Raw genomic sequence first — 27,415 nt, forward strand, 5'->3', positions numbered from 1 at the left:
ATGCACACGCTCGTTCTGCTTTTATTACACGTCTCCAATGGAGGAGAAAACAAAAGCTCAGGCTGTCTGAATTAGGACAAAGTGGGACTTGGTTGCATGTAGGAAGGTTTCAAACCCACTTTGCCAAGCAAAAAAGCCCAGAATGAACCACAGGCGGGCAGCTGGACCCGGGGACACTGGGGAACAGCCTCAGTAGTTTGGGATCTCTGACTCATAGCCCAGGCCAAAATGCCTTTGAGGAACCTGCCAAGGTGAAGTGAGCTCTCCAAGCACCTTGTATCACTGAAAGCTAATGCTCTGGCTGTACAAGTTCTTAGTATGGTTAAATAACTCCATATACCGCTCTTGTAAACACCAGATAATCTGAAATAATGCCGCGAGTCCACAGAAAGCTTTTATGCTTTGCTTAGATAAAGCTTTGCTCACATACAATTTCCCTTGTGCTGAAGGGGAGCTCAAGGCAAGAGACAGCTTCCAAATGAGGCTGTGCTTTCTTCCCTGTCAAGAATTATCTACTGGTTTCTGATGAGAATCTGCTGGAGAAGTTTGGAAGCGAGCAATACCCAGAATAAAACCTAACTTTCTGAGTTGGTCATGGTACTCTCACTTTAAACGTTTTTTTTTTGCATGAGGGAAACTTGGTGCCCGTATCTTGGACGTGTAAGGACTGAGGGTGGGAAAGAGTCTGCACACTGGGTTGTCTGTGGCTTGGTTAAGGAGTTGTTGGGTCTCATATATTTAGCTGAGGGCTGTTACTTGTGTAACAGGTGAAAAAATGCAGCTTGCTGCAAATACTCTGAAAGTTAGGAAATTTGCTGGATTGGTTCCTTTGACCGCTGGAGGCGTTCCCTCCAGTGTTCATTTCCATAGCGTACATGGTTTCGGTACAGATGTCAGGAGCACCTATTGCTCTCATTCTTGTGCTCTCCCTGCTTTCCTAGCGTTAGTAGTCCATGGGAGAAAAAGGAGAGAAATGTCCTTGGAAAACCATACAGCTGTCGTGTCTTCCTCCTGCAGGCACATCTCCTTCAAAAGGCACCTTCCTCGGCAAATGCACGTGTCCAGCATGGACTATGGCATGGACCCACCAGCTGTCGCTGAGCAGCCGACCAGCATTGGTCGCATTAAGCCCGAACTCTATAAGCAAAAATCTGTTGACTCTGAGGACCCCAAAAAAGAGGCAGCAAAAACCTGTGGGAAAATTAACTTCACTCTCAAATACGACTATGAGAATGAGATGCTGACTGTCCGAATTCTCAGGGCTTTTGACTTGCCAGCCAAAGACTTCTGTGGCAGCTCAGATCCCTATGTGAAGATCTACCTCCTGCCTGACAGAAAGCGCAAGTTCCAGACACGAGTCCACAGGAAGACTCTGAATCCCACCTTCGATGAATCGTTCCACTTCCCTGTGCCCCACGAGGAGCTGGTGAGCAGGAAGCTCCACCTGAGCGTCTTTGACTTTGACAGGTTCTCCAGGCATGACATGATAGGAGAAGTTATCTTGGAGAACCTGTTTGAGGCCTCAGACCTTTCCCGGGAGACTTCCATCTGGAAGGACATTCAGTATGCGACAACGGTGAGTATCTGCTTTGGAGGGTCATCCCTGCCCTGGGAGTGTTTGCAGCGCGGTGCTGCAGCGTGGCGCACGGTACCTCTGTGTGTGTAGGACGTGTACCGAGTGTGTGGTGAGCGACTCCAGGGCAGGATGGGTTGGGCTTTTCTTTTTGGCTGGACTGCCTAAAGGGGTAAGTCCTGCACAGCTGCCAGCTGATGGGTTTATTGCCTCCCTGCAGATGGTACTGCTAGCCCTGGGGACCTGCAGCCATTGCACGCAGGGGTAGTGAAGGTTGTTGTACTCAGAAGCCTGTCAGCTTTACCAGAATCCCGGTTTACTGGAATTTCATCCCCTTACTTAATGACTTGCTGTTATCTCACCCACAGTGAGTCTCACTGATACCAGGTTTGCTAAAAAACAACTGAGGGGTTCAGTATATTCCCCGCCTGGCATCCCTTTGACATGTGAAGGGACTCCGGTTCTGGTTGTCTGCCATGCGTGCATGATAACAGTAAGAATTCGCTCTGGAGGGCCAGACCAACCCATCAGAGGTACTGGGCTTTACTGAGAGCGTTGTCTGATGTGTTGCTGGCAACTGTTCCAGAGCTTGATGTGGGTCTTTTAGTAGTTCTGTTGAATTCCCTCTGAAAGTGAAACCAAGCATCAGAGAAGGAGATGTCCCAGGCACTTGCAGTGTTGCAGGGAGCTGTCAGGAGAAGCCACCTTCTCACGCTGATCACTGAGTGCAGAAGCAATGACATTAGCCTCTACATAATAGCTGTCTGCTCCTCCACTGTCCTCCCAGGAGGACCTGGATGGTTCTGAGGGCAAACAAATGATTGAACTGCTTTGCCGTTGGACACCAAGTCCGTCGTCGTCTTTGTCATTTCATGTTGTTATTTCTGAAACTGGAATACGAGATGTCCTCACCCCTGCGGCTGAAAGCACGGGCCCTGTCAAATCTTTCCTAGTGACTGGCATAACCCCATGACTTGCAAAAATCTGTCTTGCAGCTTCCTTCATAGCTCATCTCATACCCTTGCTCTCCCGCTTTCTGTATTAGAGAATGAACTTTCAAACATGAATATTTATTGCATTGCATCAAAAGACATTTGCTTTGCAACTCTCTGCAGCTTTTTTCTCAGTGCCATGTTCCTCACCGGTTGTACCCCTTGTTCACTACTATTAGTGCTTATTCTTTCATTGTAGTGTGTTCATAACCCGAGAGCTGTGAGGTCTGCCACGCGTGCACAGCACTGTATCCTGTGCTGTGGTGCTGCAGCTGGGACTCGGTGTGGGAGCTCGGTGCCTGGGCACCGCAGGGAATTTGGTGTGTGTGCAGCATGTTGGCCCTGCTAGGTAGCTCTTGGGCTAGCAGCTGCCCTGGTAGGGCGCAGAGAGTGGCTGTCATGCTTCTGTGGCAATACAGCCTTTGCCATGCCTAAGGACGTCGATACATGTGTGATGCCTGCCAGGTGCCTCGGGCATTGCTGGGAGCTGCAGCTGTGTTGCCTTTTGAGCATTTTGCCTGCAAGCGAGGTGGGAGGGGGGCACAAGATCAACCATGAGGAAAGTCAATGGTATTAGTTAGCAGGGTGTTTACAACTCTTGGCTTCCAATCCACAAACAGCCGTGTCTGTTATGATTAATGGATGGTAATGAAAGGAAAAATGCTGGCAAAGAGGCAAGCAGGCATCAGGCACATCCGTTCGGCTGGCAAAGGGTTGCTAGGAGAGGAACAAGGTGCACCACACGTGCAGATGCCTCTTGGAGGCATCTAACTGTTTGCATCTGCTCTGCCTCTGAAGACTCAGCTTGCTGTCAGCTCTGCCGGGCTGGCTGTGAACTGACGTGGTGTTGAATCCTGGGGTGAAGTTGCTTCTGTGGTGGCAGGGAACTTCCCTTTCCTTGCTATATGATCAGCATACAAAGGGTGTGGTAAGCCTGAAGAGTTTGGAGGGAAAAGACCTGTGAGCAGGAGTGAAACTGGGAAGGGGTAATACCCGGTCTCACTAGAGGAAAAGCACATAAAACATGTAGCTGCAGGAGAAGTTTATGGAGTTTTTAACCTGTGTATGTTCTGTATTTTGCTGGGATGGTTCTGTAAGAAATAGCGGATGTTTTCCTAGCTAAGTAAACTAATTTAATGGAAAAAAAACCCAGAAAAACAGGTGGAGAGACACCAACAGAAGTGTTGTTGAGGGAGAAGTCTCCAAAGAAGGTGTGAGAGGACCAGAGCCAACATCACGCCCAAGACACAGCCTTGCAGATCTCCCACAGAAACGTCGAGTGCCGCATTTGGCTCCGTCCTCTCATTCTCTCTGCGCCATTCTTTGGGAATGGGCCAGTATTGGTACATCTCAGCCAGTTGTAACACACCCAAGGACATTTCTGTTTAATCAAAAATGAGAAGGGTAAATACAGTTTTCGTAATACCCAAGGAAAGCTCTGGGTGACTAATAATACATTAGATCAATCCTGTGGGTAAGAAGATAGGAACACACTTAAGCAATGATATAAGCTGTTCAAATAGCTAGCACTCAACTATTTAATTAATAATTGTACATCTTGTGAATCAGTGAAACATTTTTAGTTTCAAGTCTGCAAAGGTTATTGATTCAGAGCTTCCATTATTTCCTAAGAGGTACTGATAGGAATTTTGGAAATGTCCCAAAGTCTGTAATCTGCAAGAAAATAATGTACCCGCAGGTCATGTTTCACTCCTCTGTATTTATGGTTGAAAAGAAAAAACTCTTGATCTAATACAATGAGGTCGAAGAACAGTTTATGTTAGTTTTACACCCTGAACAGGTCCTCTCAGTGCAAGGAGAGGAATAGAGAATGGTATGATGCCCACAGGGTGTTCTCACGATCTCATATAGCGCTGCTCTCTTCTGACATTTGTGTCTGAGGCTTCCTGCTCTCATCCCTCCCAAACCAACACAGACCAAAGAACGTATGAAAGAATAGGCCCAACCCAGTGTGTCGTCTGAATGCCAACTGCTGATGCACTGCGCTGTGCCCATGGCATCCAGTGCAGCTGGCACACAGTGAGATTCAGGTGCTCATTTGTTTGGGAATAGAACAACCATTTCTAATCATAATTTCAGAATATTTATTTTAAATTCTTGTCTATTGTCAGTAAAGTCTATAGCCAAGACTGCTGGATGCAGTGTCCGACTGGAGCTGGAGACACTTAAGTGAACATGTGCAGTCCCAGTCCTGAAGCTTAGTTCTGGTGCAGGGGCAGTGTTTGCAGCAGGTTCCAGACTCTCCTTACAAAGTGCCTCCTCAGTGCAGGTATTTATTCAGGCTCTTTGTTACGTAAAGCACTTAATCTTAAAAGAGGAAGAACACCTCTAAAGGTAACAAGCAGCGCCATGTTTTAAAAAGCAAATTGTAGTTTTGGGCACATGCTTTTTGAGTGGTCATTTTACGACACAGTAAATGAATGAGGCTCCATAAAGTACTGAGCTCCCCGTCCCCTGAAAATGGGCCGCGTTGGAGTCAGGTGGCAAGCACCACGGCTCGGCTCAGCTCTCAGTACAGGTGACACCAGAGGTAAAACTGCCAAACATTTTGGAGCACTCAGTGGTGGTGTTCATTGCTGCTCTACCTCCGAGACAGCCCAGCTCGGGGGCACCCATTACATTCAAGGTGCCGTAGCTGAAATGCAGTCAAGAGTTAGAAGCTGCAGGGGCTCTAAAAGCTCTTTCGTGTGTGATGAAAATGATTCTGGTACCTTAATAAGGTATTTTTAGTAATATTTTGAGAGGCAAGAAATTTAGCTCCTGGCAGACACATCAAGAGGTACTAAAGGTAGAGGAATAACAACTCAGTAAATGTTTTCACCTATTTCACTGCTGGTCACTGACAACAAGGCTGTGACTCGAGATCATTTTGTCTCATTGTATGGAAAGCTGTTTAGGATGCCATTGGTTCATCAAGGCGAGCAAGAGATCAGTGGGAACTCTGAGTGGGTGAGAGTATTAAACTCTTATTTACCAGCAAATAGCACCTTCTGAGACAACGTTTATTTAGATACTTACAAGTCTGGTCATACATTGCTCTGTCTAGAAAACATTCAGCTGCCACTGTTTCTTTTGTACACTGTGCTTAAGAAGATTTTCAATTTATTTGCTAGTCAAGTGAAGTCTTGTCAAGAGTCGAGACTTTTATGTAACGTTCATTAGCATTCTGCACGTCTAAGTGGAATAAATATCTAATCTTTGCCTTACCAGAGAACGAGAAGGAAATAATTTGGCAAAAATCTCATCCATCAACAAGGTCTATTCTCCTAACACTTAGCAAAGCTTTAAGTGCCTAATGCATTTACTTGTCTTTTTGGTTCCATCAGTCTACTACTAACAGCTAGAATTTCTTTTCAGCAGATCATTATATCACATTGAAACGAATCAAACACTCTGTTTCCAAAAATAAACAGGTTGTTTGCTCTACAGATGTGGGATCTGTATGTACAAAATAAGATACATTTTTTTTAAAATCCATTTTTGGAAGTTATTTGGAAATCTTTCTGCTGACTTAGATGATAATGCTTTCTAGTTTAAATAATACCCCCCTGCCCCGAATTCCCATGAGCAAAGGCAATGACAGAATGGGCTTTTAGGAGGTGTAGTAGATAAGGCTGTATGTACAAGAGGTACTAAGAGCTATGTGTAAAAGCTGTTTTATGGGGCACTAATAGAGTAAATTTTATTTGCCTCTATGTAATCCAGAAACTACCAAATGTTTCTGAGTGCCATCTGCTGGTTAATTCACTATTTATATACGTACATATACATGCCTCATACTGCGTTTGTTAGCTCTTTGAAGGCATCTCAAAGGGCTTGGTGGTCCAAATGATAGTAAGCAGGTCACAACCTAAAAGCTCAATTGCTACTAAATGGAGCCCTTCATGGTTCTCTTCTGTATTAAACCTATGACCCCCTGGTCTGTAACTACCTAGTAATTCATGCTCAACTTCAGAGAAAAATCACTGTGTTACTCAGAGCTGTCTGCGTTCTCTTCTGTAATGTTAGGTACCAACGAGGTCCATAAACCTCTGTTACCGAACCAATGGCAGCGGGTGTGCTAGAAAGTCACTTGTTGCAGTGTACAACCAGAGAATTATGGCACTGCTGCGTAAGGTCTCACCTTTCTGTGATCTCGCTCTGTGTGTGGTATTTCTCCATTTGAAGAAACAGATGTTAGTGTCACACGCTTGGCACTAGACGACATATACTGTACATTCAAGCAAAACTTGATACTAATGTAATTTCCTTCATGGCCCTTATTTGGTGTTAGATATCACTTCACTTCTGCGTAAGCAATGGAGCAGAAAAAGAGGAGTGCATTAGCTGTAATGTTGCAATAGGAAGCACATGCTGATGCAATGGAAGATTGTCCTTAACTATGATTTGAAGCTGTAACATTTGGACAAGTTTTTTTTTCCTGTTCCCTATATTCCTTTCTAGAAAATAATGTTGGGATACACTGGAAAATAAATGCTGCAGCACCGCCATGTAGTGAAGTGTCATTCACTTGAAAATGACAGAATAGAGAAAAGCCTGTTCCAGCGAGAGTGCTGCATGGATCCTGTGTGAAGCGTTGTGGTGGAGGGTGGAGGCAGCCTAGCTGGTTCTGGCACGTTTCCAATATAATGTATTCTCTGTTTTATTAAAGGAAAGCGTCGACCTGGGAGAGATCATGTTTTCCCTTTGTTATTTGCCAACTGCAGGTCGCCTGACCTTAACAGTCATTAAATGCAGGAATCTCAAAGCTATGGATATCACTGGTTACTCAGGTAGGTGCTTGATGGCTGAGAAGGACCCCATTGCATCCACACTTCCTCCTCCTCCCTCAGGGGAGCCTCAATGGGTAGTGCGCATATGTCTCTTGATGTCACGGCTGTATTGTCACTGAAACACCTGAAAAAGCTTTGTCCGTGTTTTAAGTATGCACAAAATTTTAACAGTAGAATTGTCTTTTAAACTCATTCCCAAAGGCGTGAATCCAGGGAGGGTGATTATATAGCTGAACATACTGTTCAAGGGGACGGCCAGCGGTTTCCCATCCCCATGGGAGGGTTTGCAGAGTCAAAGCTCTGATGTGTCTCTTGGGTTGGATGCTTCAGAGCTGTTGCAGATACTGACCCTAGCAGTTTTATGTGAGTAGGGAGTTTTCCATCAGATAACCCCCTACAGCCAGAATCAATCATTTCACCCCAAGATTAGGAAAGGATCAAGGGCCAACTGGGTAAATCCCAGGTGAGTGTGCATTCCTCTGTACAGTGGCCAGTATGCAAATGTTAGGATCAAAGTCACCTGAAGACTGTATGCATTCACAGTTCCAAAGAGTTGGCTTGCAAATTCAGCATGCATAAATTCTGGATTTCAACAAAAAAAAGCAGTTTTTTTTCCAGAGCTCAACATCATAGTATTTCAATTTCATTGATGACTTGTATAAAAGGCAGTTAAGAGTACAGTAAAAGATCTTTGCAGAAAACATTTCTACTCAGTTGGAGCTTGATACCATATGAAATATCTGAGAATTGAGACTTCAGATGAAACCAGCTCAGCATTTCTGTGATAATACATTGCACGTTTACTGTTACTTGAAAATGCATTGAAATCGCCTGCACGGCCATTACAGCAAACAGGAGCTGTTTGTAACTGGAGGGCATTCTGCCACCATCAGCCAGTGGAGAGCACGTGAAGCAGAGCTGCCCTAGTACCTTTTCTTTTTGCTGCTCTCTGATATTGGGAAAATGTGTTTTAAAATTCCCCTACCCACTGTAACTCTGCTACATAATGTTAGCAAATGGATAGTTTTGGTAGCAGTGCAGGAAAGGATTCCTGTAAAATACCCCCTTCTGCCTGTTTGGATGGTCAAAATGCTGCATTATATTTTGCTCTCTTAGGCAAATTTTGAAAAAGTTACGGTTTTGCTTCAGAGAAAGCACTGGGTTTGCTGTCTATGGTCATGCAATTAATGCAAGCGAGAATGCCTGAGTGTCCAGTGTCTGTTATCGTCTTCTAATGAATATGGGCTCTTGGTCTGAGATGGGGCCTTTGTAGACTTGCAAACCATTATCACAGAAAAACTGATGGAAATGGCTGATTTTTCCTTCCAAGAAGACTGCAGTGCTGGTTCTCCAGTGCCTGAACCTCACGTCAGCACTCACACCAGTACGAGAAATGGTGGGTTTGATGAGTACACAGACATCCTTTTTTCTAAAAGTACATTTGAGGAGTGCCTTTGGCTCATGGGAATTCACAGACCATCCTTTGATCATGCTGTTTCTGTATTGTGATGGTAACAAAATAAACCTCCATAAACGGAAGGCCTTTTCCTATCTCTTCCTCTCCAGATCCCTATGTCAAAGTGTCTTTGCTCTGTGACGGGCGAAGACTGAAAAAGAAGAAAACCACCATAAAGAAAAACACACTTAATCCCACTTACAATGAAGCAATAATCTTTGACATCCCCCCAGAGAACATGGATCAAGTCAGTCTGCTTATCTCTGTCATGGATTATGATCGGTAGGTGGGAGGCTCTGGAGAGCTGGAGGGGAAGACATCCCGTTGGGTGCAGGTTTTCCAGCTCAATAGCCATTTACCTTCGTATCATGGCCTTGATTGCACAGGTCTGTGGCATCAATCTGTCTCAAGTGATTTATTGTTAAAGTGTCATTGTTATTTAGGATTGTGGAAAATGACCTGCTAGAATAGTAAGTATGCTAAAGCTGGTCCTTTGCTTTATTGAATTTTCTTGAGTGAGTACTGTGTTCCCCTTCACTATTTGCTTGTCCTGCAAACTGTCATCCCATTTTAGAAAGCAAATGGTCTCACTCTGAGTAGCAATTGGCATATGAATTATCCATTACTGAACTTGTACTTATTCTTGCTGTACACCACTACATCACACATCCTTCCAGATATCTAGACTGAGCTACAGTTCAAATAATTTTAAAGCTGTTATAATTACTTCTAGCGATGGCAGTGCCTAACTGTGCTGGGGGCTGCGTGCGCTGACAGTAGCAGACAAGATCTGACTGTCATCGTGCAGATACAACAGCCCACGTTCACTAGCACGGTGCCTCGTGGCGCTCTGATAACGTGGGGTCAGAAGTCTTGGTTAGAGAGCGTGCAGGTAGTCCGTGTGAGAGATAATTGTGTTGCTTTTCTGTTGTTCTTCAGAGTGGGTCACAATGAGATTATTGGGGTTTGCCGCGTGGGGGTCAATGCTGAAGGCCTGGGCAGAGACCACTGGAATGAGATGCTGGCGTACCCACGCAAGCCCATTGCGCACTGGCATCCATTAGTGGAGGTAAAGAAGTCTTTCAAAGAGGTGTGTGGAGTTATTCTTTCCTTCTAATGCATGTGCCGTGCATGACTGAGCTGGTTCAAGGCTTTCAGAGAGCTTCTACTCTCACTTGGGAATTTCTGACAAGAGCTGAGGGAATTTTCTCACCAGAAATGAACTCTAGAAAACAAGCATCTCTGTATTGTCTTGAAATAGCTCCTTGAGCTCGCAAGCAAGAATGAAAAGGACTGTATTTACAGATGTGACTGTTACTGTATTGTTTTTATTTTTTTTTTTCCAATTAGAGATTGAGAGCAGTAAGGAAAGAGAACGCTGTTCTGATTGCAGAAGAAATTGTCCAGGGATATAGCCTATTTCAAGTTTCAATTTTTTCATCCTAAAAGTTTTTTCTGTTGACTCATCTCCAAGCCTTTGAGGGAGAATAAATAGAACAAATGTAATTGCTCTAAGCATCTCCAGAGAAAGAGATTCACCTGATGCAGCCCCAGATGATAAAATAGGGCTGAAATGCCTGGGTACCATTTTGGCCATCTCTAGCATTTTCTTCCTCCTTGCACTTCATTTTCTCGCGCTCCTATAGAGCTTTTTGGGTTTTGCCTGAGTTAGGTCATAAATTCGGGAGGAGAGAGATGTGGAAAATGGCACACATGCTATTGACACTTCAGGTATGAAAAGAAAGCCAGCATTTGTGGCCCATGATAGCACAATAAAAGCAATAAAACCTCCCACTGTATCTGGGGCTAAGGAGGCATTTTCTCTCAAAGCCACAGACTAAGTACATAACAAAAAGCATCTTATTTTCCCTTTGAAGTTCAGATGCTGAGCTCTACTGGAAGGCAGATCACTAGGCTCGGTGATCCTCCACAGCAGTCTGAATTAGTATGCATCAAACTCTACGTTTCTTTGAAATCTGCTCTTTCCTCTAACAGGAATGCAGGTTGTGCTCAGTGCTCTCAATCCCAGCTCATGTGCATCAGGCTGGCTTCTGAAATTCAGACATGCCCACCCCAGAGGCAGGTCTGCTTCATCTGCAGGTTTCTTTCTCTCTCCAGGCATTTGTAAGCAGCAGCCACGTGAGGTGAGGCCGGCCAGCCGCCCGAGCAGAGCTCTGCAGTGGTTTTCATTACTGCTGCGTCCCGTGGTGGGCATTTCTCTGTCGCAGATGAAACGTGGCCGTAGGGCCCTGTCCAGAGCCAGGGTTTATCAGAGGAATATCCTCGCTTCCTAGACCCAGGTCAAGTTACACCCAGTGGGAAAACCTGGCAATTAATATTTTAGTTTAAGACACAATGGAGATACATATATCAGATATAATGGATATCTGAAAATTCACACTCACTTGGATTAGGCGTTCCGTGATCTCATATTGCCCCACTGTAAATTGGGAGTAACCACACAGGGTCAGCTGTGCAGAACCGGTGTAAATCAAAACAGAATTAAACAGATGTGCAATTTGTGTATAACGGGAATATCGCCTTGGGTGGTGAGCAGTACCAGGCTTTCATTAGCCTTTCCATGCTAGAACACTGGCATTGTACACATGAGCCATAGCTGTTTGGGCAGGCAACATATGCCATCTCACACTGCCACGGAGAGCTGGGGACCAGCGACCGCTGAGTTTCAGCATAAACACTTAGCGATCTATCATTTGATCAGTTAGCTCAATGTCTGTATCATCCGTACACCTCACAGCACAATACCAGCTGCCACGTCTGACCCAGGGGCAGGAGTTCCTTCTCCAGTTCATATTTTATATGACTTTAACACACTATTTTTCAGATGCAGGTGGGAGTTTGAAAGAAAGACTCCTGTAAAGTTTTTGATAATCAATAGGAAAAAAAAAAAAGATGGTAATTATTGAGATGAAACTCAGAGAAACAAAGGAAGGCATGTAAGATGACTCACCTTCTAAAATATACTTTGAAAACCACTGCTGAGCCCCCAGGACTTTGGAAAAAAAAAACCTGAGTGAATCATTTCACCCACCAGTGCACAGGTCAGGAGCTCTGCTTAAAAGAAAAGAAAAAAAAAAAAGCCTCTGATCATCTGTTCTGGTATTTCTGCCACAAGCTGGTGCACAGAGCCAGCAAGCAAATGGTCCCTGTATTTATTTGGCCTTTTAAATTTTAGCACTGCTGTCTGCAAATCCCTAGTGCAGCTTAGAAAAAAAAACAAACAGAAAAAGGCACAGCTCCTGGACAGAAATTAACGGGAAATGGTATTTGTTGGTTACAAGTAGTCATATCGTCTTTTCCGTATGTGTTTGTGCATCTTTTAAAAGCAATCTGGGCTCCGTATCCTGTACCATCAGCACCGGGTCCCCGTGCACAGGGAGGCCGTCCAGGCCGGGGGTGTGCCGGGTGATGGGGGCCGAGGGTCGCGGCAGAGCCGCCTGCCGGCTCCGTCAGCCCAGGGCCGGGGGCTGCCAGCTCCCCGGTCCGTCTACCCTTGAATGCAGATGCTGGGGAGAAGCTGCTGACCCTCCACCCCTTCTTCACGCTTGTATCTTCGTGGGGGTGAGCTCAGGCTGTGCTGGCATCCTGAGCGCTCATCTTCATCTTCATCATCTTCATCTTCATCATCATCTTCATCTTCAGAGCATTCACAGCCAGGCACCAGCAAATGGAGCATTTGCTTTCTAGTTGATCCTCCTGCTCTTCCCTGTTTGCTCTAGTGATTGGTGACAGCCTCTGCTGTACTTCAGCATCTTTCCTGATTGAGTGTTTGATCTTAAACCGAAAGCAAGAAAGCTAGGACTGCATTGTCTTTTTGCACGTATAAATTGAGCAATGGATGACTGGAGCTGTTAACCCGGGAGCGCAGAGCTGTTCAGTGCTGCTGCCGTCTCCCCGTGCCGCTCCGCAGATGTGTCCTGGCCCCCTCCCCTCCCGACACAGCTCAGGACTGCAGATGGGTGAAGAAAAGGGTGGGAAATCTGGGATGTCTTTACTAGCCTACACACGTCCTGCCCTGCCTGCTATGTCTTGAAAAACCTCTGACCAAAAAAAGGGGCTTATGCCACGTGTTGACTACGGGTCCGAATGGCAGGTTCTGGTGACGTTACCAGCAAAACCACCACCGGAGGTGTGTGGCACCAGGAGAACGGGCAGGCCCCAGCCCCCAGCTCTCGCCACAGCAGTGTGGGACAGATGGACGAACAGACGGGCGCCGGTGCCCTTGGGGCTGCGCTGCAGGCACGGCTCCTTGCCTGTCCAGCGCGAGGAGCCTGGGCAGCGTCGCGCCTGTTCCAGCAGCTGCAGCTGTGCTAGCACAGCCCAGACCCCTCGCTTCGGGGTCAGCATGGCCCGGGCCCTCTCTCTGTCAGCCAGCGTTGCTCTTCCCTTTCATTGCTGCAGTCTTCAGGGAGACTTGCTTCTGTTACTTTTTGTGTCTTTGATTGCTCCATATTTATCAACAGTGAGTAACAAACTGTGAGGACTGCACTTCTTTAATGACCATCTTCATTAAAAAGAGAACATGTGCAAATGAATCATTAATTACAGGTTTCTAAGTACTATCCTCCTCGCACAACCATTTAGAAGGAGAGTTTGTGAGCAGAAGACGAGAATCCCACTTGCTGTTGCATTTTGAAGTTGTTCTGACAATGAACTCTTGCCCTCAGCACAAACCTGGTCCCCCTTTTTCAGCCCCAAGGTCCTGCTGACACCTGCCGCTGTGGCCTCGGCCTCCCAGGTGTGCTTCAGCCATCCCACCCATTGCCATTTCTTCCGCATTTCTCAATACACCCATCAGCCAGGTTAAGTGATATGTCTATAAAAAGAAATATAAAATTACAGCACGTCTTTCTAGACTTTGAAGGGGACTTCTGAAAATGGGAATTTTCAGTTATCTATGAAAGACAAACTCTGTCTGATATTGTAGAGCAGGATCATCAGTGCAATGCAAAATGGGTCTTTGATGTTGCCAAGTCCCTCTGACATTCAGCGTGGGAGCATTTATTTGTTTAAACTATTTCTCCAGATAAAAACCAATAACTTTGCTGAGAGCTAAGTCATGCCCGTAATGAAGAGCAGCCATTTATCTTTAAAGCTATGCAAAACTAGCCTCTTCCAGACTTTTGGGCATGTTTGACTTGCATTGAACTGTTCCTAGTTTCTGACTGTTAATTACACAATGGATGGTTCACCTTTTCTAATTAAATGAAGGAAAAGTATCTCCAGGTTCCTCATGGCACACTGGTCACTTGAACCTACTCTTGGAAGAGTTTTCATCACATTTTTGGAGTAGCAAACATCGCTGTAACTGCAGGCAGAACAATGCAAGGAGCATGCTGAGGACTCTGCCAAAAAACATTTCTATTGTAATTTCTGCTTATCTGCTGTTTTATTGGTAATTCTTACGGGAAGGTTGTATCCACATTATCAGTTCCTCAGGGATTTTAGCAAATACATTTGACATGAGAAACACAGAAGGAACTGTTTCCTTACCTTAAGGTAGCCTGCTTGGAAGGACAACCTCTCCAGCTTCTTCATGCATTAATTTCTGCTCAGCCCTGATGAAATACAGTCAGCATAATGCAAACCTGTGCAGTGAGTTACTCTGCACTGACTGGTCTCTTTGGGGAAGGAAATTGCCTAAATTCCTGACCCCATCCCTGCCCCTACTTTGTAACCATCAAAATGCACACTTGCGAAGCAAAGGATAAAACGCAGCCTCTGCCGGCTGGCCTCAAACGAACGCGAGCGTGCTCTGAGTGCTGCAAGGGCAGACCCGGCCCGGGCAGGGCCAGCGCCGACGGGCAGTGGGCAGCAGAGCCCACGGCGTGGCACCGGCCCTCACCGAGGGGTACCCACAGCGTTGCAAGCCCCCACCGGCAGCAGCCGCGGATGCACCCCCGGAGCAGGGAGGAGGCACGGCCACCCGGCCCTGGCCCTTTGCTATTGCTGACACTGGCAGTCGCTGCAAATGGTTGTTTGGCTTGCTCGGCCTTCCTGCGAGCACCGTGCAGCCATCCTGTTCTCTCATCTTCAGTTGCATTTCATTTGAAATGCCTTTGCCAAGCCAAGGGTGAAGTTCAATTTGCCAAATGAGTTTTCACCCACAGACGTGAAATTCATACATGCTAGAGCATTAACATTAGCCTGCAAAGAGTTTCTGCTTATGTAGGAGAGGAGGGAATTGATCCGGGGTGGGGAACGAAGCAGTGGAAGTACTATGCCTCCTGTTGTCTCTGGGAGATGCCTATCATTTGTCATTTGAATTTAATAAAACAAGATGGTGAGATGGGCAAGTACTCAAAATGAGGAGTAATGGGTTTGAATTATAATAATAGCCCCCAAGGCAGATGACTAATAATTTATGATCCCGTAAGTATGACAAAAAAAATGTTTGCTACATCCACTGACTCTCTGATCCGATTTTCACTTTGAGAAATGTCTCTGGCACTGTGGCAGTAGCTTCTGTGTAGTCAAATTACCAGACTGGAAAGACTCGAGTAACTTTGCAATTAGGCAGTATTTCTAAAACAAAAAAGCGACAGCACTAAACCAGGAAACAACAGAAAGCTAAACTGAGAGCAAACTTTGTCTTCATAGCACATACAGATACTGTTTGTTTTTCCTTTTTTGTGAGCAGTCCTCACAATTGTAAATTGATTTACAAAGCAATAAAGTGAATTGTTCAGTAATTCTTCCTGAGTGGTTAAACACAGGCATTCAGTAAGTTGAAACATGCTGTGGAGCAGATGAGAATACAGGAGACAGGCAGCGCAGTAAAGGGATGTGAAGAATTTCAAATAATCTCTCCCGTTTGCTTAGACTTGCTTTCTTTTTTCTCCCACCAGTGGCAAGGCCGGGCGGCGAGCTTTGACAGCCAGGGTTCCTGTCCCTCGCCTAAACCACCACCCACACCGTGAGACAGAGCGCGGCGACTGAAATGGGACCACACCAAGTTATTTTTGCACTTGGCCTACAGTCTCAGTAATTTGTTGCTGAGTGGTAGTAGCAGCAGCAAGACTTTCCAGTCTAGTTGTTCCTGCGTAAGTAAAGGCAGAAACCCGTTTTGTGGTCAAATATGTCTTTGTCTAATATGTCTCCCAAGGTGATGTTTTTTTTGTGGCTTTTACTGTATGGATGTGTTTCCGGAGGAAGAAGGTGGACTGAGACATGAGCTGGAAGTTTGGTCTGTAAAATAACATGTAAAATAGTTTTTAGTGTGTAGAAAGGCTGGAAAAGTGCACAGATGCTCCGAGTGCCTGCAGACGGCACAGGCGGCCAGGAGAGGGGACGCCTGGCCCAGCCCTGCTGCACTCTGTGCCCGCTGGGAAGAGCGGCAGCGAGAGGTGCGAGAGGCGACTGCTGATCTGCGGGCAGCGCTGCACTCCTGCGGGCAGCCCACATCCAGCAGCGTGCTCACGGGTTTCCTGTTCCTCTAGAGCTGTTCATGAGCCGTTAGAAGTTTGTGCAGTGTGTAGCCCAAATTCCTTTTGTCATATATAAAAAATGCCATTGATTCCTCAGGGGGGGAAACTGGTTTTTTCCCTGTATTTGAAGTCTCCCTAGAGCTACTTGCATGAACAGGTTCTTAAGACCCCTTCGTAGCTGCTGCTCATTCCCCCATACATCGCCATGTTATGCGGAGTGAACTGCGTTGCTGCAAGTGGGGTTCAGACATGAAGGGGGAAAGATGTTACAGAAATAGCTGACATCCTTGCATGAACACTAGATCTTTTTTTTCTTACATCGCCCTAGTAATAAAGGGTGAAAAAAAAGTTAAAGAGAAATATAGAAAGACAACCAATACTAAAAAAAGCTTCCGAACTTTTTTCTTGAACTATCAGCACTTCCTTAATGAAAAAGTTTCTAAGGCCCAAACCCTGGAGGAAGACCAAGTTTTGAAAAAATGAAACTTTGCTGGTTCCTTTGCTGCAGAGGCCAAAAATGAGGTTATGACATCCCAAGCACTAGCTTTGCAAACGCAGCTAAATCAGCCGATCTTTATCAGACAGCTGTGGATTTTTGGACACTTTCTCATCGTAGATTTTTCTCTGAGTTAATAAGTACATTAGTGCTGTTTGTTCCACTGTAATTAAATTAAGTAAATGCAAATATTTTGATTTCGAGTTACAATAAAGTTTGCTAGCAAGGCAGCCATTTCTCCTCACATCAGGTTAGCAGAACTGCATACATTGGCCACAAGCTTCAGGTTGACTTCAGTTTCCATTTTTCTAAATGTCACAGCATCAGCCTTCACTGAACATCATGACTAGCAGAGGAGGGTGTTTGTTTGCATTGTTTTTCTGGGTAAGATGGATCCTTTGTTCAGTGAAGGTCAAATACATAATTTCTCATCATACCTTGTGTCTTAATTCTCTTTATGTGCCACATGCTATAGAAGCAGAAACTCAATAAAATTATTTTATTTGTAAGTCTTGCCTTGTGTGGCGAAATACTTCCTCTTGTGAAAGCAGCAATTGAGTGTTATGTGATTTTAGATAGTTACAGTAATCACAGCGGATGCTATAAAATATGATGATAGTATCAGAGCCTCACATGGTAGGAGGCACTGCAAGGCCAGACTGTGTGATTTGGAGCAGACACTCCTGAGGCCATCAACTCTGCAGTTCTTGGCTGTCCTGGGACGGTCAATGCACGTCCCTTGGGGAATTCCTGAGCACTAGTCACAGAAGAAAAAAAATACATATTTCAAGTGCTTACAGTTCATTGAAACAAAAAGGTGGTAAAACTGCATTAGCTTTCCAGCATACAGGAACTGTATGTTCCCTGTAGACTTCTACCAAGGGACACAGCTGAGGATGCCCCTTTTCGAGGCAATGCACCCTTTCTGGGAATGTTCCAGGTCTTATTATAGGAAAGAGTTTCTAACCACTCAAAATAATTGTCTTACAGTGGTGGATGGTTCAAAAAGTGATCCCAAGCCCCCTGAACCTTGACCTGAGCTGAACTGAGCCTTGGGTGTTTAGCACCATGAATTGGAAGCGCCTCTTGCAGGTTTGCAGATCAAAGCACCTGTAACGCAAAACTACCCAGAAGAAGCCACAGCAGTCGCAGCTGGATGCAAGGATGGCACTTGACGATCATTAATTGCACTAACCCACTCAAATCCTTTTCTTCTTTCATCCTGGCTTCTTGGTTTTTGGTGTTCTCTCTATAATCTCTGTCTTTTATCCATTCTTCTTGTTATCTAGGATTTAGTCAAAACATACGTGGGGTTGACACAAAGCTTCTATTTTTAATCCTTGCTTCACACAGATAATCAATTTCCACTCAATACTGGCTGTCACTTGCATTACTGGAAAACTGGATCTCACGCTAGTGAATACCACCCACGCCTAGATGGCTCAAACCCCCTACACTTATATTTTAAATGCTGAGATTTTGCCACATCCCTCAGTGAGGGGATAATCAAGCCATTGTGGGTTCGTCATCACCTCAGCGCAGCCACTCAAGAAGATTGGTCACACTAATGGAAACGAGATATACCGTACAAGTGCAAATATTTCCCTTTCATCTAGAGAGGGATTACAACTCTGAAAAGGAGCTGAGCCTGGCACAAGTGCCATCCCAGGATTAGTTAAGTTGCTTTCTTGCTCCTCACTTTCCATGCTACACTTAACTGTATAATAGTAACTCACAAAGAAGTTTGAATTACTACCAAGCAAAATAAGGAGGACCACCACAGGGCCATGTCCCATGGGAGAGTTTGCCATGGTGAGACTTGAGCTCCTTTGACCCTCACCGCAAAGGCAAATTTCATCCGCCGGGGAGGACGGCTGCTGCCGTCGGTCCTGCTCAGAACCAGGTGGCCGTTCGAGGGCCTGGCGTGCCGTGCCAGGCTGACGGCAGTGTGCCGGCGAGAGCGGTGCTGGGTGGCCAGCGGCACCTCCTGATGCACGGCTGCTGGGCACGCAGGCTGGGAAGGAGACACTCACAAACCAAGTATGGCTACTGGTCACTTTGCAAAGTCTGCAAGCAGCCACAAATGAATAGTTTATTTTATTTTGAGTACTGCAAGAAAAATAAACACACATGAGCATTCCCAGACCTTCCTTCCCCCCCCCGCCCTTCTTTTTAGCTTTAGTCTCCCAGTCTCCAATTTCACAGAACAATGACTAACTGCAGGAAGAGTAAGAGACACTGAAGTGAGGGCTGCCGCTTAATGACTGCTAGCTGAATGATGGGGACACAGGGAGAAGTGAAATCCCGTGGGTCCATTGCACTGCTCATTAGGAGGGGTCAGAGGGCTGAGGAACTGTCCCAGCCAAGTGCCCTCGCACTGATTTGAGAACAAAATAACTTGGTATATGAGAAAAAAAAAATGAAGAACACCCAATGAAAAGTGAGTTTCAGCCACGCTGAAGCTCTGCTCTTCACACTGTGAAGGAAGCTGGGATGGGAAAGGCTCCCCCGCTCCGGTGACGGCCGCAGCTCCCAGCAGCAGGAATCCCCTGGTCCCAGGGTCGGCGGGGGGCTCTGAACACAGCCCTTGCTCGGGGAGGCACTGCTCCCGCGCGCGCTCGAGACGTCAGCCCACACACCAGTGTATCGTGTCTGTAGCTGCCCTGCTGTGCCTGAAGCTCTTGCAGAGCTGTTGCTGTTGAAAGCGAGCACCGAGCACTGCGTCCCAGTGCCGTGACTGGCGCTCACCAGTGCCAGAGGTCCGTAATGAACCTACGCTCCAGTGTCCCCTCTTTGAACGGTCCCGCGGCCTCCAAACATTCGCCATATCAGGCAGATGCCCAGCAAGGTGCCCTGAGGCGATGCTGCTGGGAATGTCAGTAACAGCTACTGGCCTCTCAGAAAAGCCTTCACCTTCTCTGTGCTTAGCACAGAGCTGCCTTTTCGAGCAAATCAAGAGCGCTGTGCTTGACAAAGGTTTTGCTGGGGTGAAATGGGCTGTTCTGCGGCTCCACTCAGGAAGCGGCCCGGTTCAGCTGGTGCTCTGAAAGATGGGAGGACGATCGCATCGCTTTGAGCAGAGTTCAGTCCAAAGTTGAACCCCAAATCTTTCCTAATGAGCATCAGACGGCTCGCTCAGCATCGCTGCGGGCAGCAGAGGAGCACAGCCCGCGGCGCACACAAGCCCTGACCCCCTCCCATCCTCCCTGCCAGCCGGGCGGCCCCTGTCACTGCAGGGGGGCGGTGGGTCTTTAAACACATTCGCCTTTTCAGTTGAGGAGCATACGCAGGTTCCTCTGGAGCTCTTCTCTGATACTCCAAGCTGACTGCATTATTGTGTGATTTTTTTTTTTTTTCATACATCAGCAATACATGGTTTGGCAAAGAGAAGAATCTTGTCATAACAATTTATATTTATTCTCCAAAAGGGGCCTTCAATTTCTAATTATGGAATGCTACTCACAGGTAGGCAAATCACACACACACACAAAAAAAAAAAAAGCCAGTGAGGAAGAAAACAACTGGGGTTTTAAGAAACAAACAAACCTGTAATTACCCTGTAATTATCTTAGGAAAAAAAAATCCCTAACAAATACATTTAAACTCAATAGCGATGTTGAATGTGCGTGTGTGTCACAGCTGCCATAGTAAGGTTGGCTATGTGCCCCCGCCTTTTACAGCTCTGGATCACTTCTTATTCTATAGGAGGTTTTGTGTGAATTTGAACAAGACTCACAAACTCCACGTGGATGCCAGGAGCCGGAGGGAGGGAATGACAGACTGGGGTATTTGGAGTCTGGACCACAAATGACTTAACTCCGTGCAGTCTCACTGAAGCCCTTAGGATGCTGGAACCGGCAGACAGGGCAGGCACAGGGGCACGTGGGATATTCAGAATTCCTGGATCACTTGGCAGTTGCCTCCGACGGCGACAGCATCGGCCGCTCCGAAGGGTGACTCGGTGACAGACACGGGTTTCTGGGCACGTGGGCGACTCGAGCTGACCTGTGCCTGCCATGGGCTCAGCAGAAACCCTCTAGCAGGAGCAGCTTTGTGTGCCTCATTTTAGATTTTATTCTATTTCTTTCAAAACCTTTTATTTACACATAATTCTTGAGTAGCCTATAAAGAGTGTGTAACCACATATACTCAACCCCATACACATGCCAATCCTGCTTCAGTCTTCAGTCCAAGTACTTTCAGTCCAGATACTTTTATCTTCGCTTATGAGGTAATAAATTAGACAGCAAATCATAGCTCATTTGAGAAAAGTACAGCCCCGTTCCTTGAGATTCTTGTCTCAGTTCTCTATCTGTTCTGCTTTTGCTATTTGCCCTTTTAATCGTCTCTCTAATCTAGCAGTCCTAGACTTCTCAGTCTCATGTTGCTGGAGGTTTTCTCCCCCAGGGCCCTGATCATTCTTCCTGCCATTAAAATTATATATACCAGTACAGTCGTGCACTTATTTAAATGCCGGGTCAGGGCTCTAATTTCTAGTTACAATGCATCATAAAAGGATGACCTCCCTGGGACTAGGAACTCTGTCATTTATACGGAGTCACAGCTCCTGGGTGCACAAAACTGATTGCTCTACTCTCTTTGGTCTCTGCTTACACCGCTGCTGCCGGGGCGTGCGGGGCTGGGGTGCACGGCCCGGGCAGCGGCCGTCCCGCACCGGCTCCAGCTGGCACAAGTCCCGGTGATCTCCAGCACACCGTGCCCAGGAAACTGGGGCTATGTCAGCTTCAGCGTGGTGGGAACCCACGGAGGGCAGGCTGCCAGGTGATGGCTCTCTGCTTTGCGGGAGCAGCGCTGGTCACTGTCGGAGCCGCCCGTTGCTCAGCTGCCCTCCGGGAGCACACGGTCCCGAGACGCTTCATCTTGGACCAAAGATCTCATGGTGAATGCGAATACACTCAGCACTTGGGCACTACAAACAGGCAGGGAAGAGGTGTTTCTTCCTTTCATGCTGGTGTTTTTCTTTTTTTTTAAATGTCTCCACAGCAAAAAATATCTAGTCTTCATTTTGCAATAAAAGGTTAACATAGCTTGCTTTTTTGCCAGGGTGAGCATCACCCCAAAATCCGGGCTGTCAAAAGGCCAGTGCTGCAGATGAGCCTGGGAGATGTGGAGTTTGGCTGCTCTTTGCAGATGCACGAGCTTAGAAAATCTGGACCTTAGTCCAAGCGCCAGAGGCATCCCAGTACCTCTGCTTGGCTTACAAACCTCTGCAGTCAGCCTTCAGTGCCAGTGCTACTTGAATGTTCAAGAATTTTTTTTTCCCCCTGGACTTTTCTGAAACATAATTTGTAATTATATTTTACAGCTTTATATATATATTTTAAGACAGTGGGTTAGTCATGCAAATATAATTATGTACCTTATGTTCCCATGTCATCTGTAATTAAAAACATGGAATTTAAAGCACATATATTTCAAAAATCCAGTGTAGGCTTCTATTAAAAATGCAGTTCATTAAAGCTAATAAAGTACCTCAGAATGGGTCAAGGCAAATCCAGAGCATGTTCCGTTGCCGTGGGAACAGCCAGCACCAAAGCCAAGTGCAGACGCGGTAACCTGCAGCATCAGAAATAACAGGCAAGAATATGATTAGGAGAGAAAGCTGCCCCGAACGCAGAGCGGCAGCTTCCCATCTCCTCCCTGTCTGCGGGTGCCAGACACACTGAGATCCCTGCAGCCCTTCCTGGAGCTGCGGGGACGCCAGCCCTGCCGTGGGCTCAGGGCAGGGTGGGGGTTACGGTGCTGCACCCACGAGGCGTCCCACGGGGATGGGGTGCGGGCACAGACATCGGCTGTTGGCGGGGGCAGCCGTGCCGGAGGCACTGCCAGACCCCAGGCAGGCAGAGAAACATCCCATAGCGACATGGTGACCGGGAAATGAGACCCAGTCATCAGATCCACATATGTAAATACTTTCTGGATTGTTAATTGCTTCCGAAGTGGAAGACTTTCTCCTAATCTGCCGTTAGCAACCTGCGCATCCCTCTCCATTTCAAATTGCTTTAGAAGATGAGGGTTTCTTCGCTGCCATGAGAGACAGTGTGGAAGAGCAGTAATTTTTTAATTAAGTCAGTTTGCTGGTATTACTCTTGGATAGCTTACATAAATGGAGGAGGATTTTACTCATTGCACTGCTGATTTCCTCCTGATGCCCATGACCACCCTGCCTACGCCTCCAGCTGCGGATGCCCCACCAAGTCTCCCCCTCCCAGCTGCGGCAGCCCCGCTCTCTGCGCCAGCCCGCCGGGGGCTTTGGTCCCACAGGACCGGTTCCGTGCCGCAGGACCCCCAGCCGGCTCGGCGCTGCACGGCGGTGCGTGTTACAAACCCCCTTGAGCACGTCTGCTCCAAAGGCTGCGGTACCAGGCACAGCAATCCAGTGCTCGCTGTTGCGGTACGGCCCAAGATGCTGGAGATGAATTAATGCAGTTTTTCTAGGACATAATGGTTACAGAAACCAGGAGGACCTTTCTGCCTGTTGCGTAACCTCAGCTTTATCTAATGAACCTCTAATTGCTGCACGCTGTGTGCATTCTGCAGGGCTGCAGAGCTGCTCTGCCTGTCCCCCTCTGACAGAGCTGGCCCCTCTGCAGGGATGCGCCGCCCTGGCCCTTGCGCCGTGAGCACAGAGGGAATTTTCCCCTCCTTCCTCGTGCCAGCGGGGTCCCGCACCAGGGCCGAGCGGGAGGAAGCGTGCTGCAGCCCCGGGGTGGCAGAGGCACAGGACTCTCCCCCTTGGGTGCCTGAGGTGCTGGGCTGCAAGGCTGGAGCATCCGCGGCGCCTCAGGACCAGCCAAATGCTGTCCTGGGAGCAGGGACCCAGCTGCTTTAGGCTCCTGTGCGCAGACACAGCTGCTTCACCGCACAACGTCCAGCCGCCCGAAGCCTCAGCACGCTTCGCAAACCCATCGGGGATGAGCCAGCAGAAACGGCCCGTCTCTACAGACTTGTATGTGAAGTGGGTTTGTGGATTCGCTGTGCTCTGCCTGGCCCAGTGGGAGGGCAGCACTTCTCCCTCCTGCAGTCTCAACAGGAAAAAATCACCGAACCCCTAAATAGCATTGTGCAAACAGAAGCTGAGGTTATTTGTATTCCAGATAAATGGGCTGGTGCTGGCATGGGAGAGGGTCCTTCAAGCTCATCCCTCCAAGATAATGCAACCAGTGAGGGCCATGCCGCCCCTGAAGTTCTTGGACGCTGTTGCATGAAGGGAGGGTCTAACGTCATTCTGCCCGGCTGGGTATTCAAAAGCCCCCACAGCAACATCTCCGGGCCTGCAGAGCTCATGGCCAGTGCAGCAAGTCACGAAATACCTTAACTCAGAGCTGTCCCACAGCAACCGCCGGCCACCGCTGCGCGACACCAGTGTGCAGGATGGGAGCAGCAGTTCCAGCAGTTTCTTTGGATTCCTCTCTCCAAAACAAAGGATGGCTTAAAATGCTCATGGTGCGGGACGAGCTATCTCTGGCTTGCTGCAGAAGGTGATGGTGCTGGGGGCTGCGAGGAGGCCGGGCTGGCACTGCTGGCCCCACACCCCCCAACCCACTGAGGAGGCAAACTGTTCCTCAGCTGTGCGCCACGCCGGGTTTCTTCTTATGAGCAAGCAAAGATGTCAAAAATGCCAAAGGAGGTTTTTTCTGTCATAAATCCACAGTACTTAAAAATCAAGCTCCTTTCTGAAACCTGGAATTTGTCTGGTGTGCACAAATGATCAGCAAAAATAAGATGTTTTCCACAGCAAAGACAGTCCCAGCAGCAATAGGTATTTGTGCTGCCAGAAACAGGATCATCAGGTATGTCAGCAACAAACATCCTTCAGGGCAAACCACGGTTGGCTAGAGATTGGATTTAATAAGGATTTCTTTAGCCAGAGCAAGAATTAAAATGTGAGAGTTAAAATCTGAAATACCCTCCTTCCCACCCTGCCCGATGTCTCCTCTGCCCAGCGAAGGTGTGGGGACCAGCGCTCCGGGCAGAGAAGCCCAGGACATGAGTGAGGACATCTCGGCTGCACCTCTGCCCAGGGCAGGCACAGGGTGCTGGGGGTGGCTGCAGCGCCCGAGCCAGGCAGCGGCCCCCACGCATCCCAGGAGGGCTTGCCTTTGCGTCCAGGTCCAATTCCAAAGGCCCTGGGAGATTTGATATTTTTGGCCCGAAGTGAGAGTTCCCAGCAGCAGGAACGGAGTTGGTGATGCAATGAAAAGCATTATTTCCTAAAATTGCATGTTTCTTTGAGCTTATGAAAGCGGCTCTTGCAATGAAGGGAAAAACGCAAGAGCCAGCAATGCGACTCGGTGGCACGTAATTGCCTGGTTTGCCAGCATACAGCTGAACATCGTAAGGGGATACGGCACAGTCAATACACGGCGTGATGACACTGCACCCCAGCTGTGCAAAATTTCATGGGATTTATTGGTACTGATGTCTCTTGATTAAATTATATTTCTTTCTTAATTTATTCTGCAGCAAGCTGAACATTTCAATTTCTGAGGCAAGCTTGAATCAGGAATGGAAGGAAGCAGGAGATGGCAGATGACACTGACATCGGAGGTGGCTCAGTTGCGGAAAACTGCTTTTCATTTAAAACCCTGCTTTCCTGAAAAACTGCAGTCAAGGAAGAATTGACAATTTAGAACAAGGCTGTGAGGAGCAATCCTCTGCAGGAGCCAGTTACAAAGCACAGCTCTGGTCTGTGGCCTGTTAAGAGTCCTCCAGGTTGCAAGGCTTGAAGCAATTTTAGGTTCAAAGGGAATGAAAACTAAAAGACGAGAGGGACTGTAGAAGTCATGGGCTGGACTCCGACACTTGGCAAGGAGCAGCTACCTGGAGGTCAGGGTCTGGATTTCCATTGCAAAGTAATTGATGGATTAACACTTATTTCTCTGTTCTCATTTCCCCTTTAGTGGAACGTCTAATTACGTATTAAAAATCTTGCTTTCCCGTTCAGAGTTTGCCTGTCTGCCCCACCACCACTACCCCACCCCTGCGGGACCCCTGCCCGCTCCATGGCTGGCTGGTGGGCTCCTGCTGCCTGTTGCCACCGCTGCGTGGCAGGGGGCTGTGTCGCGCCGTGGCCGCGGAGGTGCCCCTGCCCTGCCCCTCCTCGCCGCCTCCGTGGTCGCAGAGGTGCCCCTGCCCTGCCCCTCCTCGCCGCCTCCCCGAGCAGAGCTTTCCCCCCGCAGCAGCACTTTGTCTCTGCTCGCTCATCGCTCCGGTCCTCCACTGCCAGCCCGGGGCTGGGTAATCTGAAAAGCAGCCTTGCTCTAAATCAGCGCTAAAATGTCTGTGCAGCCATAGCAAGTTTATGGCTTGAATTAAGAGCTATTAAGCCTCTGGGCACTGTTTCTTGGCAAGGGGCGAAGAACAAAGCACACTGCCTTGTGGGACTGCCGGAGCGGCGAGATGAGCAAGTGCTCTCTGGGAGCAGAGACGGGGACGCACCAGGGACACGCATGTCCGTGGGGCCTTGCAGGCGTGACTGGGGAAGGGCCCGGCCACAGCACCCGCACCGCCGGCACCAGCGGGAAGGGCTGCACCGCACACCCTCCCACACTGCTGCGGGTGCCCGAGTGCAACACCTCCGCTCAGCCCCTGTGCGCGACGGGCTGCAGCCCCTCAGCTCGCTGCGCCTCTGCACCGGACACCCGATCTCCTCGGACAGGGGCTCCTCCAGCGGCTTTGCCTCGTGGATTTACTCAGACTTTTCATTTTTCCTTGCCTGAGCAATTCCACGGAAGTGCTAATCTTTGCATCATTTTCATTTACAAGGGTTAGTAGGTAATTTTGGAGAAATTCATTTAACTGAGCAATTAGTGAGTCAATAATACACTTCTGGGTTTTATTAGAAACGGAAAGATTGGTAATTTCTGTTTGTTTTGACCCTACCTCTGTAGTAATGGCAGCAATTTTCTGTAATAATCACAGTTACCATGGTTATATCTCCCTCCACGTTGTCAGACACCTGCAGCAGAAAGACACGGGCTCTGCATGAGCAGAGCCAGGGGTGCTGCAGCAGCTGCCAGCCCCGCGGGGCCCCGCGTCCTCGTGCCAGCCCAGCGCCGGTGCAGCCGCGGGCGCTGGCTGTGCCGGGAACCCCGGGCACCACAGGGCACCTGCCCTGCCCGCACCGCCCGTCCCTGCCCAGCTGGCCCACGGCCGGGGACCCCGCACTCGGTGTTTCGCTGAGCCTCAGCCGTGGGCGAGGGAGTTGGAGGCAAAGAGGCAAACAAAACTTTAGTTGGAGGCAAAGAGGCAAACAAAACTTTATCTTGTGTTTCTTGGAGTTGTCCCACGACCCCAACCTGCAGCCAGTGCCGGGGCAGAGCGCTGGGGAGGGAAACCCAAGCCTGCCCTTGCACCGTGAGAATGACTGCATCCCTCAGCATTTTTGCCTCAGGAGGATGTATTAAGTAGAAAATTCGGATCTGTTCCAGAAAGGCTCTGGGGAGCTGATTTTCAGAGGAGAGAAATTAAAGAACTGCTTAGCTGAATAGCTGAGCTAGTATTTTTCTGTCCTCAGGAAACATCTTTCATAATAATAGCATTAGTAATAATAACATCCCAAAGAAAATCCTAGTGAAATCATGTAGACTACAGGATGCGTGAAATCCCTGGGATGGTGTGAGCTGCCTGCGTG

The 27,415-nt window shown here is 47.8% G+C and overlaps 1 protein-coding gene across 1 annotated transcript in view; it reads left to right on the plus strand.

The window, feature by feature from the left end:
- SYT6 (synaptotagmin 6) overlaps nucleotides 1-15,755 on the plus strand; it is a 38,058-nt gene extending 22,303 nt beyond the window's left edge. The window contains exons 3-7 of the mRNA XM_075722377.1: nucleotides 1,018-1,576; nucleotides 7,238-7,358; nucleotides 8,925-9,096; nucleotides 9,754-9,904; nucleotides 15,684-15,755. Coding sequence (XP_075578492.1) covers nucleotides 1,018-1,576; nucleotides 7,238-7,358; nucleotides 8,925-9,096; nucleotides 9,754-9,904; nucleotides 15,684-15,755 — 1,075 coding nt within the window. The remainder of the gene's footprint in view (nucleotides 1-1,017; nucleotides 1,577-7,237; nucleotides 7,359-8,924; nucleotides 9,097-9,753; nucleotides 9,905-15,683) is intronic.
- The last annotated feature ends 11,660 nt before the right edge of the window (nucleotides 15,756-27,415 follow it).

This window comes from Pelecanus crispus, chromosome 17 (assembly GCF_030463565.1).
Source record: "Pelecanus crispus isolate bPelCri1 chromosome 17, bPelCri1.pri, whole genome shotgun sequence".
NCBI lineage: Eukaryota > Metazoa > Chordata > Aves > Pelecaniformes > Pelecanidae > Pelecanus > Pelecanus crispus.